We start from the raw sequence: 16,533 nt of genomic DNA on the forward strand, positions 1-16,533 counted from the left end.
TGACATAAACTCTAACACATCCTTAAAGTCATATTTTTCAGTAGTAAGCTCCAAATCTTCGTCTCCAGAACTTCAATGCCTTAAACAGTTTCCATTAGTTAACCTTTCCCTTCTGAGTCACTTCCTCTCTATACAATACAGTTTGTTTCCTTACTTTAAAAACTTCATACCATTACAAAAACTTTCCTGACTACTAACCTATTTTCCCATCTTACTTATTTTTCTTGCTAAATTCTTCCCATAAACATTTCCAAAATCTCCCATCATGAAGGTCAGGGAACTATAAATATTCAGCAAATGTAACTGTTTTGCCCTGTGAATTTCAAGAAACAGCTAGCTTCTCTTACACTTAGTTTTAAAAGAGAAATTGAGACACAGGGCGTTTTATACAAGTTACAGAGTAAATTGTCACAGATGGGGGCAAGGTTTAGAGCCTGTCATTGTCCTGATTACTCTATCAAATATTAGTCTGGGTAACTCTTCCTCAAGATGGTTACCATCACCTCTACAAAATATAAATGCATGAAAATAAATGACAAATCCCTCTGAATTTAGTAAGGAGGTTATTTGTCCTTCTATTTCCATCTTTTCATTATTTTCACTGCATACAATGAATGTAGTAGTAAGGGCAATGCAGATATGCAGTATGCTTGATATCACCTACATTGTTCCATTATACATTATTGGATAATGTTTAACTTATTGCTGGGTGCCAATAAAACTTTGGAGGCCTGGAAACACAGGATCTAAGGATCACAAGGAAAGTTCAGAACACAGGCATGAATTTGCAGCAATAGTGGTTTCATTTGAAACCATTTGGAAACAGTGACCCATATTCCTCCAATCTGCTGCTCCTTAATTAGTCTTTTTGCCTTAGTTTATGCTAAAGGCAAACATGTATTTAGCCTAGGAAAGGAAATGGAAAAAAAAAAACAGAGGTGACCCAAACAATCTCTGCAAAGTAAAGCTTCTAACCTGCAATCAAATAGCTTAGTCACATCATCCAAGTGAACCCAAATTACTCAAAATCATTAAATGAATGATTCAGTCTCTAATCCTACTCCCAGAAAAAAAATGTAACCAGAGATACAAACACCATCCCACAGAACTGAAAGAAACTTCGTTCTTTTTTTTAATAGATAAAACTACTATATGTGAATGATTTTATATTGAGATATTAACAATATCAACTTAAATTTTCAAGCATTTTAAACAGGCCACCCAGTGCTAACCCTAAGCACTCCTGGTTTTTGTACCAGTGAGCACATGGCTTCAGTCCATGTTCGACACTTAATTAAGAGATTCTTTTCAAAGATTGTAGTCTGGATTTACCATCTTCTTAGAGGCCATGCTGCAGTTCATTAGCAGCCAACATCTGGCTGGAATGCTTTAAACTACCACTTTCCTTAATCATTATATAGATGAGGTTTTTGTTATTCTAAGCAAACTCAAACAATGCCCTTGTATAGACTTCCAACGTAGTAATTAGTGACAGTGCAAATTGTTTTCTGATTTTCCTTATCCCATGTAGCAAGCTGCTATTAAAAGATTCAAATCATAGTTTAAACTTTGTATAATTGTGAGATTCTTTTCATTTTATAATGTTGATCATGCCTTTACTTTTTTAAGCGCAAGGTCTCATTCTGAAGGCCAAGAAATATTTAACTTAAATGTAGCTATATGCAAAGAAAAAAATGTAGCCTTAAACTTTCTCAAGGAAACAGCCCTTACAAACTCGGGAAAATGAAAACTTGAACACATTTGGCACAAAACTTTGAACATTCCACTTACTCTGCTTCTGAACCTCAAAGGTCACTTGCACAGTATGGATTTCAAACTTCAAAAACACTTCTCTGAAAAGAGTATCAACCCATGTCTATACAACTAATTTGCCCCTGAAATTTAGTTAACTAAATCTGTTCAGGGACTTAAGCAAGTAGAAAACATCCCTGTAGTCAAATAAGGTTTTAAAAGGAATTTCATGAGGCTGCATAAGAATTTTTAGGCCTCGGCTGACACATATTTATAAGTCTGGCTCAGAGAACTGTTATAAGACACTTATGGGCTCACTCTGCCTGAAATGCCCTTGGGCCTCTCCCAGGACTTTGTTTCGAGACACAGCCTTCACTTCCTTCAAATATTTTTTAGGACTCACTACTTACTTAAAATATTCCCTGTTTAACTTCAGCACAAAGCCATTCTTAAAACACTGTTCCCCTTTTACATATAAAATATTTCATACCTTGGATGAGATAGATGCCCAACGAATAGGTCTTCTGTTACTATTTATGTGTGTTAAGTTTCATAATAGCATTAACCATTCCTTTTATTTTCTTCTCTCTCTCTCTCTCTCTCTCTCTCTCTCTCTCCTATTCCCTTCAATTCCAGGATTGGGTACAATGTGGTACTCCCAGCTGAAAGAACTCAAATCAGTATAAATCACATCTTGCTGTCCTCAGCTCACAGCCCTCCAAAGGCCTCCTGTTACAGTTGGAATGAAATGCAAGTAAGACCCTCCACAAGGTGGCCTCTGACCACCCCTCTCAGCTCACCTCCCACCACTCTGCCCTCTCCCCAACTCACCAGCCCCAGGACCTACACAGACCTCTGCTATTTTCTCTTAGGGCACTGGTTCTCAACCTTCTGGCCCTTTAAATACAGTTCCTCATGTTGTGACCCAACCATAAAATTATTTTTGTTGCTACTTCATAACTGTAATGTTGCTACTGTTATGAATCCTAATGTAAATATCTGATATGCAGGATGGTCTTAGGCGACCCCTGTGAAAGGGTCGTTTGACCGCCAAAGGGGTCGCAACCCACAGGTTGAGAACCGCTGCCTTAGGGCTTTTGCACTGGCTGTTCCTTCTGCCTCCCTTCTCTGCTCACTTCCTCAGGTCTCTGTTCAAATGCCTCCTCTTTAGAGAGGATTTCCTAACTCCTAACTAAAATAGCAGCTCCCCTTACTACAGCCTACTTTTCCTCATAGCCCTAGCTGATATTATACTATATAATTATTTGGATAGCTATTCATTATCATTACAAGCACCAGCATGTAAGTTCCATAAAGCAGGGTCTTCACCAATTTATTCTCAGCTGTATCTTCGCTGCCTGCTACAATGCCTGGCTCATAGAAGGTTTCCAGTAAATGTCCGTGAATAGCTGCTTCCAAGACTTAGAAAATTTACACTGTAGCTGAAAAGCATCTTCTCTGGGACAAATCCAGTGTTATTCCTGTTAGGCCAGGCTTCCGCATAACGAACAGGATTCTTTATACCTAATTCTGAGCCTCCCCAGCTTCTCAGTAGACTGCAACCCTCAAGGAAAAGTTTTATGCCCAATCCATATTCTGGGTTACTCGGAGTCACAAGAATTACTCTTTTTTTCTTTTTTTAATATATTTTTATTTATTTCAGAGAGGAAGGGAGAAGGATAGAGATAGAAAAATTGATGAGATTGAATCATTGATCGGCTGCCTCCTGCACACCCTACACTGGGGATCAAACCCGCAACCCGGGCATGTGCCCTGACCAGGAATCAAACCGTGACCTCCTGGTTCACAGGTTACCATTCACCCGCTGAGTCATGCCAGGTAGGCACTTACTTTGTTTTTTATCCTCACCCCAGGATAAGTTTCATTAGAGAGAGAGAGAGAGAGAGAGAGAGAGAGAGAGAGAGAGATGTGAGAAAGAAACACTGATGGGCTGCCTCCTGCCTGCACTCAGACCAGGTATCAAACCTACAATCTTTTCATTTTTGGTGTATATAACAATGATCCAACCAACCAAGCCACCCGGCCTGGGCACAAGAATTATATTTATGAAAAAATGCCAAAGATACCCACACATACTATACTATCCTACTCCACTGCTCCCTACTGGTCATTTCAGCCTTCATCAACTAAGGTAATAAGAGATTTTTTCCTCCTTACACTTCAATATGAGGGATACAACTCAGCTGTACGTTCTTCTACTGTACCCCCCAATTCTCCAAAGTGGATCTTCTGACCATCACTTGCTCAGTCCATCATCTCATGAATTCAAAATCAACACTTCAGCCCACCCCAGCAGAGAAAAGATTTTGTAGGGAGAAGTCAACCGAACACACTTTATTATCTAGGGCAGTGTTTCTCAACCTTGGCTGCACATTAGAATCACCTGGGAATCTTTTTAAAATCCTAATTTCTGGGCCTCATCCTCCGGAAATTCTGTTCCTTTGTTACTAATGTTGTGGCCCCACCCCATAACAAAGAAACAGAATTTCCGGAGGATGAGGCCCAGAAATCAGGATTTTAAAAAGATTCCCAGGTGATTCTAATGTGCAGCCAAGGTTGAGAACCACTGATCTAGGGCTTGCCTTTGGAGTTGTAAACTATCTCCCAAGCAAGGCAGCTGTCTCTAATCTAAGATCCTTAAGAGGAACTTGGTCTCCAAGGACAACCCTAAGAACACAAAGAAACTGGGCACAAGTGTAGAGCAACCTCAATCCTGAGCTGACAAAGTGCAGGTATACCTTACAGCATGTCTCACCAACTAACGTTTTCCAGATAGAGCACCTCCTGGGTTTTGATACTCAGGCTTCATAGATTGTATGTATCTCTCAACATAAGGTGTTTATGTAAGAAAAAATATATAGTTACATACCAATCCCTAAATACAACACTGTTAGCAAAATAGTATGCAAAATACTGGAACACCAGGTATTGACAGAGAAGACATACGGAGTATTACTATATAAAGTAACTTCTTGTTAACCACCATATTAATTGTTTGATGTTCAAGAAGACTGTTTTAAGTCTTTTTCATTGTATTTCCGAGTTACTTTTATAGAGGAATTTTTACTGTGTTTTTGTAACATTGTAGAAAATTAGTTAGTGGAGTTGAGTAATGCATTATAATTTCTCCTACTTAAAATAATAATAGGCCCCCGCCTGTGCAGACCTCTGGTTTTTGGAATGGACTGCTGCCTTTAACTGGAAGATGCCTGCATTTTCTTGGATTCTTTCACCCAAAACCCATCAACAAGCCTCTCCCTAGGCCTTTCTGATCTGGTCACAGTCCAGCAGCTCATCTGTTCTCAATCTCTAACTTTGACTCATTGAATCCTTTCTCCCTTCTTCATCTTCCAGCTCCCCCAACTATACTAATTTGGGTCATCCCTTGCCCCTTTTACCTTTCATTCCATTAACCACTTCCCTCTATCCTCTTTATTTTCAATTAATTTTTACTTTCACTGAAGGAATTTATGCATGTAATCTAAGAGATCAAACAAGCTAAAAGGGTTATAATAACAAAAGCAGTCCCTAGTCTCACCCTCTCATCCCCACTCCCAATGCTGTGCTCAGAGTCACTGTCAACACTTGGCTCTGGCTTTAAGTGATTAAGTCCCAGTTATGCACTACCTCCTGATTATTCCATTTTAAAGTTTATCTACCACCTTCCTAGTATGGTAAATGAGGATTCTAGCTCACTTACACCAACTTCCCTTACCCCCAACCTTTCCTCAACAAATTTATGCCAAAATTTTGGTTAAATCCATATTCAATGCATTCATTACTATGATACTGTTTGCTTATGAGCCAAATAATGAAAAATAATTTATTTCCTTTCTGGAATATTTTTTCTTTTTCCTATATTTAATAACTTCCTAATTTCTTCATTTAATTTGTTTTATGTGTATGTCCAGAAGCCTTCCCACATCCTAAGACAACTCTGTAATATCACTCTCAATCCATTTTTCCAAGTGGTCAAAAAGATCAGATTTACCAGTGTCTTTTTCCTCATAAGATTTATCAATTTCACTTGTTCCCTCCCTCTTCTGGTACTAATCTCTACTGAGAGTTTTCTAACTGCTAGATGTCATGGGTATAAGTTATGTTGGGATTTCCCTTCACTAATGTTCAAAAACTCCCCAGTTTCTCTCTCCTACATAGGATTCCCCATTTCCCAGTCCCCATGGCATCTTGTCTCTTGGTTTACTCCCCAGTTTTTGCATGGATTACATCCTGTAGACTTTTAGACTTCGCAAGTTTGAGAATATTTTATTCCACCCTTATACTTTATCAATTCACTTACTATAAGCTAAATTCATATTTTGAAGATATTACTCTGTTGCCTTGCATCTTCTAAAGTTGTTTTTGATAAGTTAATTTTCATTCCTGATCCTTTGATTGTTACGTTTCCCTTCTTTTCTCTTGCTCTCTCAATCAGCTTTAATGTGAGTTCTATTAACATTCAAGTTTCAAAATTCCCAGATGGTATACTTTGGTTTGGGGTGTGTGTGTGTGTGTGTGTGTGTGTGTGTGTGTGTGTGTTTTCCTTTTAAAATTTTTTTATTGAGGTATCATTTGGGGATTTTTTTTTCCATTTATTATGCTGAGCATCTAGTGAGCATCTTTCAATATGAGAATTCATGTTTTTACTTAGGAGAAATATTTGTTGCTGTTTAAAGTTTTACATATGTCTCCTTTTTCCCTGATTGACCCCCCCCCCCGGCCACTCCCACACTGAGGGCAAGCCCCCACCGCCCCAGTGTCTGTGTCCTTGGTTATGCCAATATGCATGCATACAAGTCCTTTGGTTGATCTTTAACCTTCCCCTGCCTTCTCTCTGAGGTTGGACCATCTGTTTAGTGCTACTTTGTCTCTGGATTTATTTTTGTTCATCAGTTTATATTGATCATTATATTCCACATATGAGTGAGATCATGTGATATTTATCTTTCCCTGACTGGCTTATTTTGCTTAGCATAATGCTCTCCAGTTCCATCCATGCTGTTGCAAATGGTAAAAGTTCCTTCTTTTTTATAGCAGTGTAGTATTCCATTTGTAGATGTACCACAGTTTTTTAATCCACTCATCTGCTGATGGGCACTTAAGCTGTTACCAAATCTTAGCTATTGTAAATTATGTTGCTATGAACACAGGGGTGCATATATTTCTATGTTCCTGGTTTCTTGGGATATAGTCCTAGAAGTGGGATTACTGGGTCAAATGGGAGTTCCATTTTTAACTTTTTGAGGGAACTCCATACTGTTTTCCATAGTGGCTACACCAGTCTGCATTCCCACCAGGACTGTTGCTTTTTCTCCACATCCTCGCCAGGACTTGTCATTTGTTGATTTTGGAGAAATATTTTTTTAATTATTTTCTAGTGATAGTTTTCTCTATCCCACCTTACTAGTCAGATATCAAATTTCTGGAATTGATTTATAAATTTTCCTATCTTTCTCTCTCTTATGGCCAGCTCTTTTTATTTCCTATTTCAGCAGAGAGTTCCTGCAATCCTTTTACAGAACATGTTGTTTTAGCTATCATATTTTTAATGCCCAAAAGTACTTTCTTATTGTTTGTTCATCTTTTTAAAATAACATTCTATTCTTTCTAGAACATTCTCTTTTATCTCTGAGGACATCGAGGCTTCTTTGAAGCATTCTTCAGCTTTCAGCATTGTCCCTGTTTTCTGTTTGTTTGCTTCATGTTGGAGGCTTTCTTCCAAAGTCTAATTATCTCTTACTGTTCTATCATATTTAATAGTGAGTCACTAAAAAGCTGATTAGAAACTTTGCAAATGGGCTTCTAACAGGGTCTTAGAGTAGCAGGAGAGTTTTTGTGGGAGGAGGTCACCAAATGTCATTTTGTCTCCAGGATGGCTGTTTCCTCTGAGAAGGATCGTCCAGTATTCCCGGTGGGTTGGTAAGGCGGCCAGTGTGCCAGAGCTGACCAGAGGAAAGGAGTTGGGAATGAATGTCACTGTTGAGATGCAGAGCATCCTATAATCCCCTGATTTTCAATTCTGTTCTCCTCCTGCCTTTGTTTATACTTAGAGCCCCCATGTGATTTCTCCAGAGACTCCTGCAAAGGTGGAGGGAAATGGTCTCCTTCCTTAACCTGTGGGCTCTGGGGGTCTAATGGATCCTCAGAAAGACTTTCAAATAAATTCCCACCTGCCTTTTCTGGTACTGGTGCCTCTAATTCCTAAGCCTTTCCAGAGGGCTGGGAGCAAGCCCTCCCTTCATAAGCACTTGGCTCTGACCTTTCTCCAGTCTGCTAAGTCATGTACCATCCTTCACCTACTTTCCATCTTTGTGTCTTGTGAGTTAGGGTTATTTATGTCTCTTTGATTATATCAAAGATGGGACTTGTGCCTTCTTTTCTTGTCTCCCTACTGTTTGGGGATAATTATTTGAGAAAAGAAGAATTAATGAGTGATGGAAAAAGAAAGTCTTCATTCTGTCATCTTGAAACCTCTAGCCTTTCCTATTTCATAGGTCTTTTATCACACCATACTCTTCTCTCAGTTCCATTCTGACTCATAGTTTCTGTCTTCCAGATTTTCTGGGTGACTTAGACATCATTATACAGGTTTCAGACATATGACATTTAGTGTATTAATGAATTAACAAGTTCCACATGGGATATATAAGTAGGGCTCCCTTTTTGTTGCAATAATTATTGTCTTCAATTTTATAGGGCATACTGTTTTCCATAGTGCCTGCACCAATTTACATTCCCACCAATAGTGAACAATGGTTCCCTTTTCTCCACATCCTTGCCAACACTTGTTATTTCTTATCATTTTGATAATAACCATTTTAACAGGTCTGAGGTTTCGATTTGCATTTTCCACATGATTAGTAATGATGAGCATCCTTTCATGTGTCTATTAACCACTTGTATGTCTCCTTTGGAAAAATATCTATTCAAATACTTGCCCATTTTTTTAATTGGATTGTTTGGGTTTTTGTCTCCTTTGCTGTACAGAAGCTTTTTAATTTGATGTAACCCCATTTGTTTATTTTTTGTTTTGTTGCTGTTGCTTTTGATGTCAAATTTTAAAAAGTCATCACCAAGACCATGTCAAGGAACTTACCACCAATGTTTTTTTTCTAGGGCTTTTATCATTTCAGGTCTTATAAGTGGTTAATTCATTTTGAGTTCCTTTTTATGTATGGTGTAAGAAAGGGGTCCTGTTTCATTCTTTGGCATGTGGCTATCCAGTTTTCCCAACATCATTTATTGGAGAGACTGTCCTTTCTCATTGCATATTCTTGGCTTCTTTGTCATAAATTAATTAATCATATACGTGTGGGCTTATTTTTAGACTCTCTATTCCATTCCATTGATCTATGTGTCTGTTTTTATGCCAAAATAGTTGCTATTTTTTTACTTTGAAAACAGAGGGACATCCAGATTTAATTCCAAAAGTTCAAGTGTTCTTTATCTTCTTTTCCCTTAGATATTCACACCATTGAAGGGCCAGAAAATAATGACCCCCCCAAAAAGTTTCACCAATCCTTCCATTAAAAAAAGAAATTAATTCCTTGACCTCAAGCCATCACAGATACCAGGTTATCTCTTTTTCCATAGCCAGACTTTTTTACCTCTCATAGGCCCTTCAACCCCTTCTTACTTTAAACTGCTTTTCCCAAAGTTTTATTCAACTTCTTTCATGCTAAATCTAATGGCTATTTCTTATTTTTGTCCCACCCTCTCAGCAGCATCTGACACCACTGCCACTCCTTCCATGAAATACTCTCTCCCTTGTTTTTGCAGTTGCCTCACTTTCTAGTGTTCCTCCCATCCGTCTGGTGACTACTCACTCTCTTCAGTGGACATCTCTTCCTCTGCCGTCCCTCACATGTGTGTGCCTGTCAGAATCTGTCATACTCTTCCTTATCTTTCTACCTGCACTGTCCCTGGATATTCTCCTCTACTCCCACGGCTTCAAAATTAATTACATCCTAATGACTCTCCAATGGACCACCTCAAATCCAGATCTCCTTTCAGAGGTATTGTTTGTAACTAAACTTTAAATAACTCCATCAGTATGTCCACAGATTCCTCAAACTCAACATTTCTGCTTTCCCCTACACCTAGTTTTCTGTCTCTATTACTTATTCCCATGATTCACATAAAGTCAGAGACCTGAATATGATCCTTGACTCTTTGTGTCCCCGGTCCTCACACCCAATCAATAATCAAGTCCCTAACCCTATATATTTCCACATGATGTGGCCTCTACCTGATACATGCCTATCTGATATTACCAGTGTTCTCATGCTATCGGTACTTCTTGACTAACATCTACAAATCCTTTTGTCTCAGTTTAGCTGTCCTATGCTCTCTAAATCTGGGTTAGATCTGCTGCCATAGCATAGCACTTATCCATTTATCACACTCTATAATAGTTGCCTGTGTACTTGTCTCTGTTCCCCTTTTGGATCATAAGCACTGTGAGGGTTAAAACTACCTAGGATATCTTCAATGCTTTTAACATTACCTGGCACAAAGGAACCACTAAATAAATAATGGTTAAATTAAGACAGTTTTTACATATGGACTTTCATTCCCTTGCTTCCTCTCCTCTCAAACAAACAAACAATAACCAGCAAATCATCCTTCCCTCCAAATAAGCCATTGCTTACAAAGGGCTAATTAATGTATAATTACATATAACAGGTGAGGAAAATGCTATGAGGCTTTGCTTTCCCCTTCATTTCTCTCTTTTCTGTTATATATAAAATTTTCAAGCTGGAAGTTTAGATAGCCTTTAAAAAGACTAAGCATGTAGATGTCTTTTCTCTTGATCTGCCTGATGCCCAGTCTGTGTCCCCAAACCATTTATAAACTTGGAAGTGTATGTATATGGAATAAAAAGAGCACACGATAACATTTTATTGAAACCAGAACTCAAAGCATTAATTAAAGCTGAGCACACCTGCTCTGAACTGCAAAGATGGAGATTTATATGAACTTGTAAAGTTAAGGCTTTCTGACCTCCTGTAGGATTTATGTTTCCTCTAAATAAGCACTTCCTCTTTGTGATGCAATATTTTTTTTAAGTTTATATTAGTGACTAACCTGCTGGCATAAACAGATATGCTGTTCAGTTCCTTTATTGCCTGGTTTTACCCACTGCTTGTCAAATATTTAAAGTTTCGGATTAAAATAAGCAGGTCCAACCGTGAGGCCTAGAATTTCTCATTCTAAACTTGTTAATGAGGTGATCTAAAAGATATCCATGCATTCGAACTCCACACTGTAGATTAAGAGTATTGCAATATAGTTATTCACAGATATACTCACTGCTTGGAAGGTGTCAGCTACCTTAGAGTGGTTGATCACAAGCAGGACTTGTTAAGTTACAATTCATGCATGTATAGTCTGTTAAGTAAGACAAAGTTTTCCAATCAAAGGAAGACATTCTAATGTTCAGATTCGGATACTAATATCTTTAGAAAAAGAGGTTTCTGTGCGGTTACCTTGGATAGGTTCATTCCCAAAACTGTGAGCGTCACTAAGCCAGCACAACAGACCAATGCACTGGAGCTGGAGAGGCCAGAACTTGGAGGGATTGTCCCATCCACCAGGCAATTCATCCCCGCCAGGTCGCTAAGACCAAAGTGTTCCTAAGGATAGAAGAAAAGACAGCATTAGTCACTTTGGTGTTGGATTCAAGGAGTAGCAAAGTGCTATTTTACTCCACAGGGAGCAAAAGTCTATCAATGGACTTATTATGCTATTTATAGAAACTACTTGTGCAATTCAGGTGCATCTGTGACAGTTTATGTAAGGGTATGGTAATATGAGGATTACTTTTTACTCTGTTCACAAAAATGCTACTGATCCACTTCCTGAAATTGCCTTAAATTGTCTCTTTCTTGGACATTAATTGATTTGAACAAATATGGAAAAATATTGAACAGTTATAATTAAACTTCTCAAGTAGCAAGAAATGAAATGCACAATTATTAGCAAGATAGATTAAATCGCTATATAGTACATCCCAAAACTCTGAGATTCTAACATCAAGCAGTAGCTTATTTCTATGGAGTGCCTTTCTTCAGAAGGGCCTCTGAAGAAAAAGGACTCCAAACTTTCAGTTCTGTTTTCCTATGGAAAAACGTAGGCTCCAAAATATTAAGAGACTTTCCCAAGATCATGGGTAGGAAACTAGGAGTAGGACCCAGGTCTCCAATTTCTGGATGAGAACGTCTCCATTGCAATCAGAAATCTGAGCCAGCACACTGTCACTGTGATTTAATGTAAGTCAGCTATATGAGGAAATCCAGATTTTTACTAGAGTTTATAGATTCAATTTAGCCATATGGTAACTTTCAAGACAGCTAAATTAGAATTCAGCCACAAATAAGAGTACAAACTCTAAACAAAGCAGGGGAACTCTATTTCTCTGATCTGAAGATGGAAAGCTCTAAGTTACTTAGATGAATATGTAGGATGACACTTGGGTTGCTATCACATATAACCTTTGTGGTTTAAGATTAAAAATAAATTCAAGCCCAGCCAGCATTGCTCAGTGGTTGAGCGTCGACCTATTAACCAGGAGGTCACGGTTCAATTCCTGGTCAGGGCACATGCCCAGGTTGTGAGCTTGACTCCCAGTGTGGGGCATGCAGGAGTTAGTCGATCAATGATTCTCTCTCATCATTGATGTTTCTATCTCTTTCTCCCTCTCCCTTCCTCTCTGAAATCAATAAAAATATTTTTAAAAAGTAAATAAATAAATTCAAGGCCACTTCCTCATCAAGAAAAGTACCACTGTTTGCAAATTACTCAAATGGCTCAAGACCAAAGTACAAAATACTATCATATTACGTAAGTATGCATTTCATCATACATATTATTCTATGGAGAAATTTCAATAAACTCTTAGAATAACCAAAGTAACAACAAAACTTTACCAAAAAAAAAAAGACTGGTTTGATTTTTTTTGTCCTTTTTTTCCTAAACCGGTAAAATTCATGCACCACAAAAGAAGAGATTCAGTTGGCTGTATACTTCTCTTCTTGATTTCAAGTCATCTAAAAATTTCCTTTCCAGAAATACAGATTATAAACTGAAACACTGCTGCTGTCCTTTTATACAGAACATCAAGACAGCTTGTTTTTTAAAAAAATCCTCATTGAATGCTATATATTTAACCATAAACTGATTCACAAGGTGTCATGAATGTGAATCATACTTACAAACTTATCATGCAATGTTTAAATTAAAACTTAGATTCAGAAATGCAAATGGATTTTGCCAAATTCTGTAATAGCTCTGTCCCAAAAGGATAACATGTTCGATTTAATATAAACAGATTATCCTCTGGACCTTTCTAGTATTTGAATTGGAAGGTCTCTGAACAGGCTAACTTGAAATTACTTTTCTGTCAAAAATTCATTGCACAAACCTGCTTTTGCACATAGGTTATTAAACCAAAAGGGATGGCTTTGGGACCTGGAATTCTCAAAAGCAACACAAAACAACATGCATTGTTAGGTTACCTTATCCATATGCTACAACAGGCATGCTGCTATACGGCAGATCAAATTGCATTTGCCAGGTAAAAGCTTCCAAATACTGTAATTCCCAATAACACATATGATAAGTCAAATCATTTGAAGATTTAAAACCTTCCAATAACTTTTCTCATAAATTTTTACCATGTATCTGGGGGAAGGAAGGAAGGATGGAAGGAACAAAGGAATGAAGGGAAGGAGAAACTCCAAGACCAGAACCTCCATAATTAAAGACTACACATAAGAAATAAATGCGACGTATTTCTCTAACAGATAGGCCACTGAGCATTAGGCCACTCATGTCAAAGTTTCAGATCAGACTGCCAGACAGTAAGGAACACAAGCTCTCTAAAACATGGATTTTAATAACAAATTAAATTGATTTAGCAAATCAATTTTCTTTTTGTCCTTTACACTTTTTTAATTAGGAGAAAGGAAATATTTTATTTTCTCGTTCTTGTACATGACATTAGAGATGTTCAAAATAATTATTCAAAGTTTCTAGGAAAATACTTATTCTTTTTTAAATTTTTATTATTTTTTTAATCAGAGAGGAAGGGAGGAGAAGAGAGAGATAGAAACATCAATGATGAGAGAATCATTGATCGGCTCTGCCTCCTGCACACCCCCCACTGGGGATTGAGCCTGCAACCCAGGCATGTGCCCTGGACCGGAATCGAACCTGGGACCTTTCAGTCCGCAGGCTGATGCTCTATCCACTGAGCCAATAAATTTCACTACATTTTTTGTAAGCCCACCTGATAATAATGTTATCATTTATTGAATGTCTACTACACATCAAGCATTGTGTAATCCAGTGGTTCTCAACCTTCTGGCCCTTTAAATACAGTTCCTCATGTTGTGACCCAACCATAAAATTATTTGCGTTGCTTCTTCATAACTGTAATGTTGCTACTGTTATGAATCATAATGTAAATATCTGATATGCAGGATGGTCTTAGGGGACCCCTGTGGAAGGGTCGTTCGACCGCCAAAGGGGTCGCGACCCACAGGTTGAGAACCGCTGGTGTAATCCTTGCAATCACCCTGTTGGGATAGCAGTGACATCATTTTATAGATAACAGATCTGAGACTTAAGAGGTTAAATTAATGCAGCTGGAACAAAATGTGAATAATATTACTAGAATGTATCCTTCAAAAGAAAATTTAGAGGGGAAATTTAAAATCCAGAAAGATGTCAGATGTACCTGACTTGTGAACAGCCACTGCTGCCCCTATGAACACCACCCAGAAAAAGTCATATCTACCCCGTCCCTTGAAATACATAAATTAGCAAAATAGGACAGAAAGATCAGTTAGTATTAAAAGGAGACAAAAATGATAGAGTAAATAAAATAAATCTTGATACAATAAACATCACAGTCTCAAAGGTTAGTAGGTGCCTTACAAACCAATTTACCTGAATTCCTTTAAATCCGCATAGGAAATAGTTGTGCCACAGAGGCTTGGTTTTGTCAATGTGAATGTTGTTAGTGCCAGTACTGAAGTCCCTGCAAAAACAAGACACCGGGACTGTCAGGCCAGGTCTTGTGCTACAAAATCAACGGCTGACTGCTGCCATCTTGTGCCCAGGCCATGACACTGAAATCTCATCTTCCATTTATTTTCAATATATGCACTTCACCACCTACCCCAAAACAACAAACATCTCCAGCCGTTAAAAAGTTAAGAGAAGTTATAGTGACCTTAATAACTAAACTGCTTCCAACTGACCCTTCTTATTTCCTGAAACAGAGAGGAACAATATGTCTTAGCATAATCTATACCACTTTTTATTTCATGATGGTCCTTGTTATGCTAGTGTAAACCTTATCCTTTGGCCCTGCTGTTTGGCATATTGATAACTGGAATGGAAGTGCTCAAAGCCTTCTTTCCTCACACTCTCTGCCACCTATAGAATTTTACCATATGCACAGTTTAAGGAAAAAATTAATAAATAAAACAAATGATGATTCTGATGATCATAACTCGAATAAAATAAGATGCCATAAATCTACACTGGTGTAAATTAACAAATGAATAGCTACATGAAGGAGAAGGGAAAGCACTTCCTTAGAGTCAAACACCAACTAATTAGATGTGAAAAATGATGGAAATTTTTAAAAATCACCATTTGGCAAACTCCATGATAACTGTTTCAGGAAAGAATCGATGGATGCTAAAGTTACTGAGTAAAAACTTGATGAGAAAAAAGATACTTATATACACTCCAGGTATTTCCCCGCCAGATATTATTTCAAGGAAAAAAATTGTAACTTTATAGTAAAGAAATCTGGCAGGTATCACCTAACCATCACCAGTGAAGGGACATTGTATGCCTCCTTGATATAATGCATGAGGACATATCCGTTAACGTGTAGGAGTTCTTGGTATTACTTTTGTGACTTCTTTGTAAGTCAAAAATTATTTCAAAATGAAAAATTAATAGGCTTCTAAATCAGCCAAAGGACAAAATATGTGAAATGGGAGAGGGGCTAGGGATCAATTTAAAAGTGAGAAAATAAGCAACATTCCCCATGCTGACTGAGTACTCTTCACATAATTTACTAAATACCTATTATGTGCCAGTCACTGTCGTGCATACCTTGTATACATTTTCTTTACTCAATAACATGAGTACATCATCTCCTAAGGAAAATATTTAATGACCACTTAAGTGTGCAAAGTATTTGAAGAAAAAAAAGGAAAAAGGAAAGAGCTTATCTTTTAAGTATTGGTAACCTAGTCAATGAACACAAGGCATGATCATATACCACTATCATGTGATGGTGTGTATCATAGGGTGGGATAGAAGCCAAGAGGGCATCATTTCTATAGTCAGCATCATGGGTTGGAGAGAGGAGGCATTCTGGAGGCTCAGAGAGATTTAATGACTTCAAAACACATACAGACTCCAGATCACAAGCTTTATCGTCACCCACAGAAGTAAAAATATGGCAGACACAGCTGATTCTCACAGCCAGTTGGCCTGGAGGTCAAATCCCCCCAGTATCAACTACAACAATCAAGGCTTAACTACAACAAGACTGAGCACAAAGACCACTAAGGGGTGCACCAAGAAAGCATAAAAGATGCGGAGACAAAGAAACAGGACAAAACTCTACAAGGAAGATATATAGTTCAGAACCACACTTTTAAGGGCTCTCAAGAACTGTCTAGAAGCCGCCGATAAACTTAATGAGATCTACAAGAAATCTAATGAGACCCT

The 16,533-nt window shown here is 37.9% G+C and overlaps 1 protein-coding gene across 2 annotated transcripts in view; it reads right to left on the reverse strand.

The window, feature by feature from the left end:
• GALK2 (galactokinase 2) overlaps positions 1–16,533 on the reverse strand; it is a 146,099-nt gene that overhangs the window by 91,640 nt on the left and 37,926 nt on the right. For both annotated transcript variants that reach the window (XM_006756021.2, XM_006756020.2), the window contains exons 4-5: positions 14,725–14,815; positions 11,262–11,408 (exon numbers count right to left, since the gene is read on the reverse strand). In XM_006756021.2, the coding sequence (XP_006756084.1) occupies positions 11,262–11,408; positions 14,725–14,815 (238 nt within the window). The remainder of the gene's footprint in view (positions 1–11,261; positions 11,409–14,724; positions 14,816–16,533) is intronic.

This window comes from Myotis davidii, unplaced genomic scaffold, assembly GCF_000327345.1.
Source record: "Myotis davidii unplaced genomic scaffold, ASM32734v1 scaffold132, whole genome shotgun sequence".
NCBI lineage: Eukaryota > Metazoa > Chordata > Mammalia > Chiroptera > Vespertilionidae > Myotis > Myotis davidii.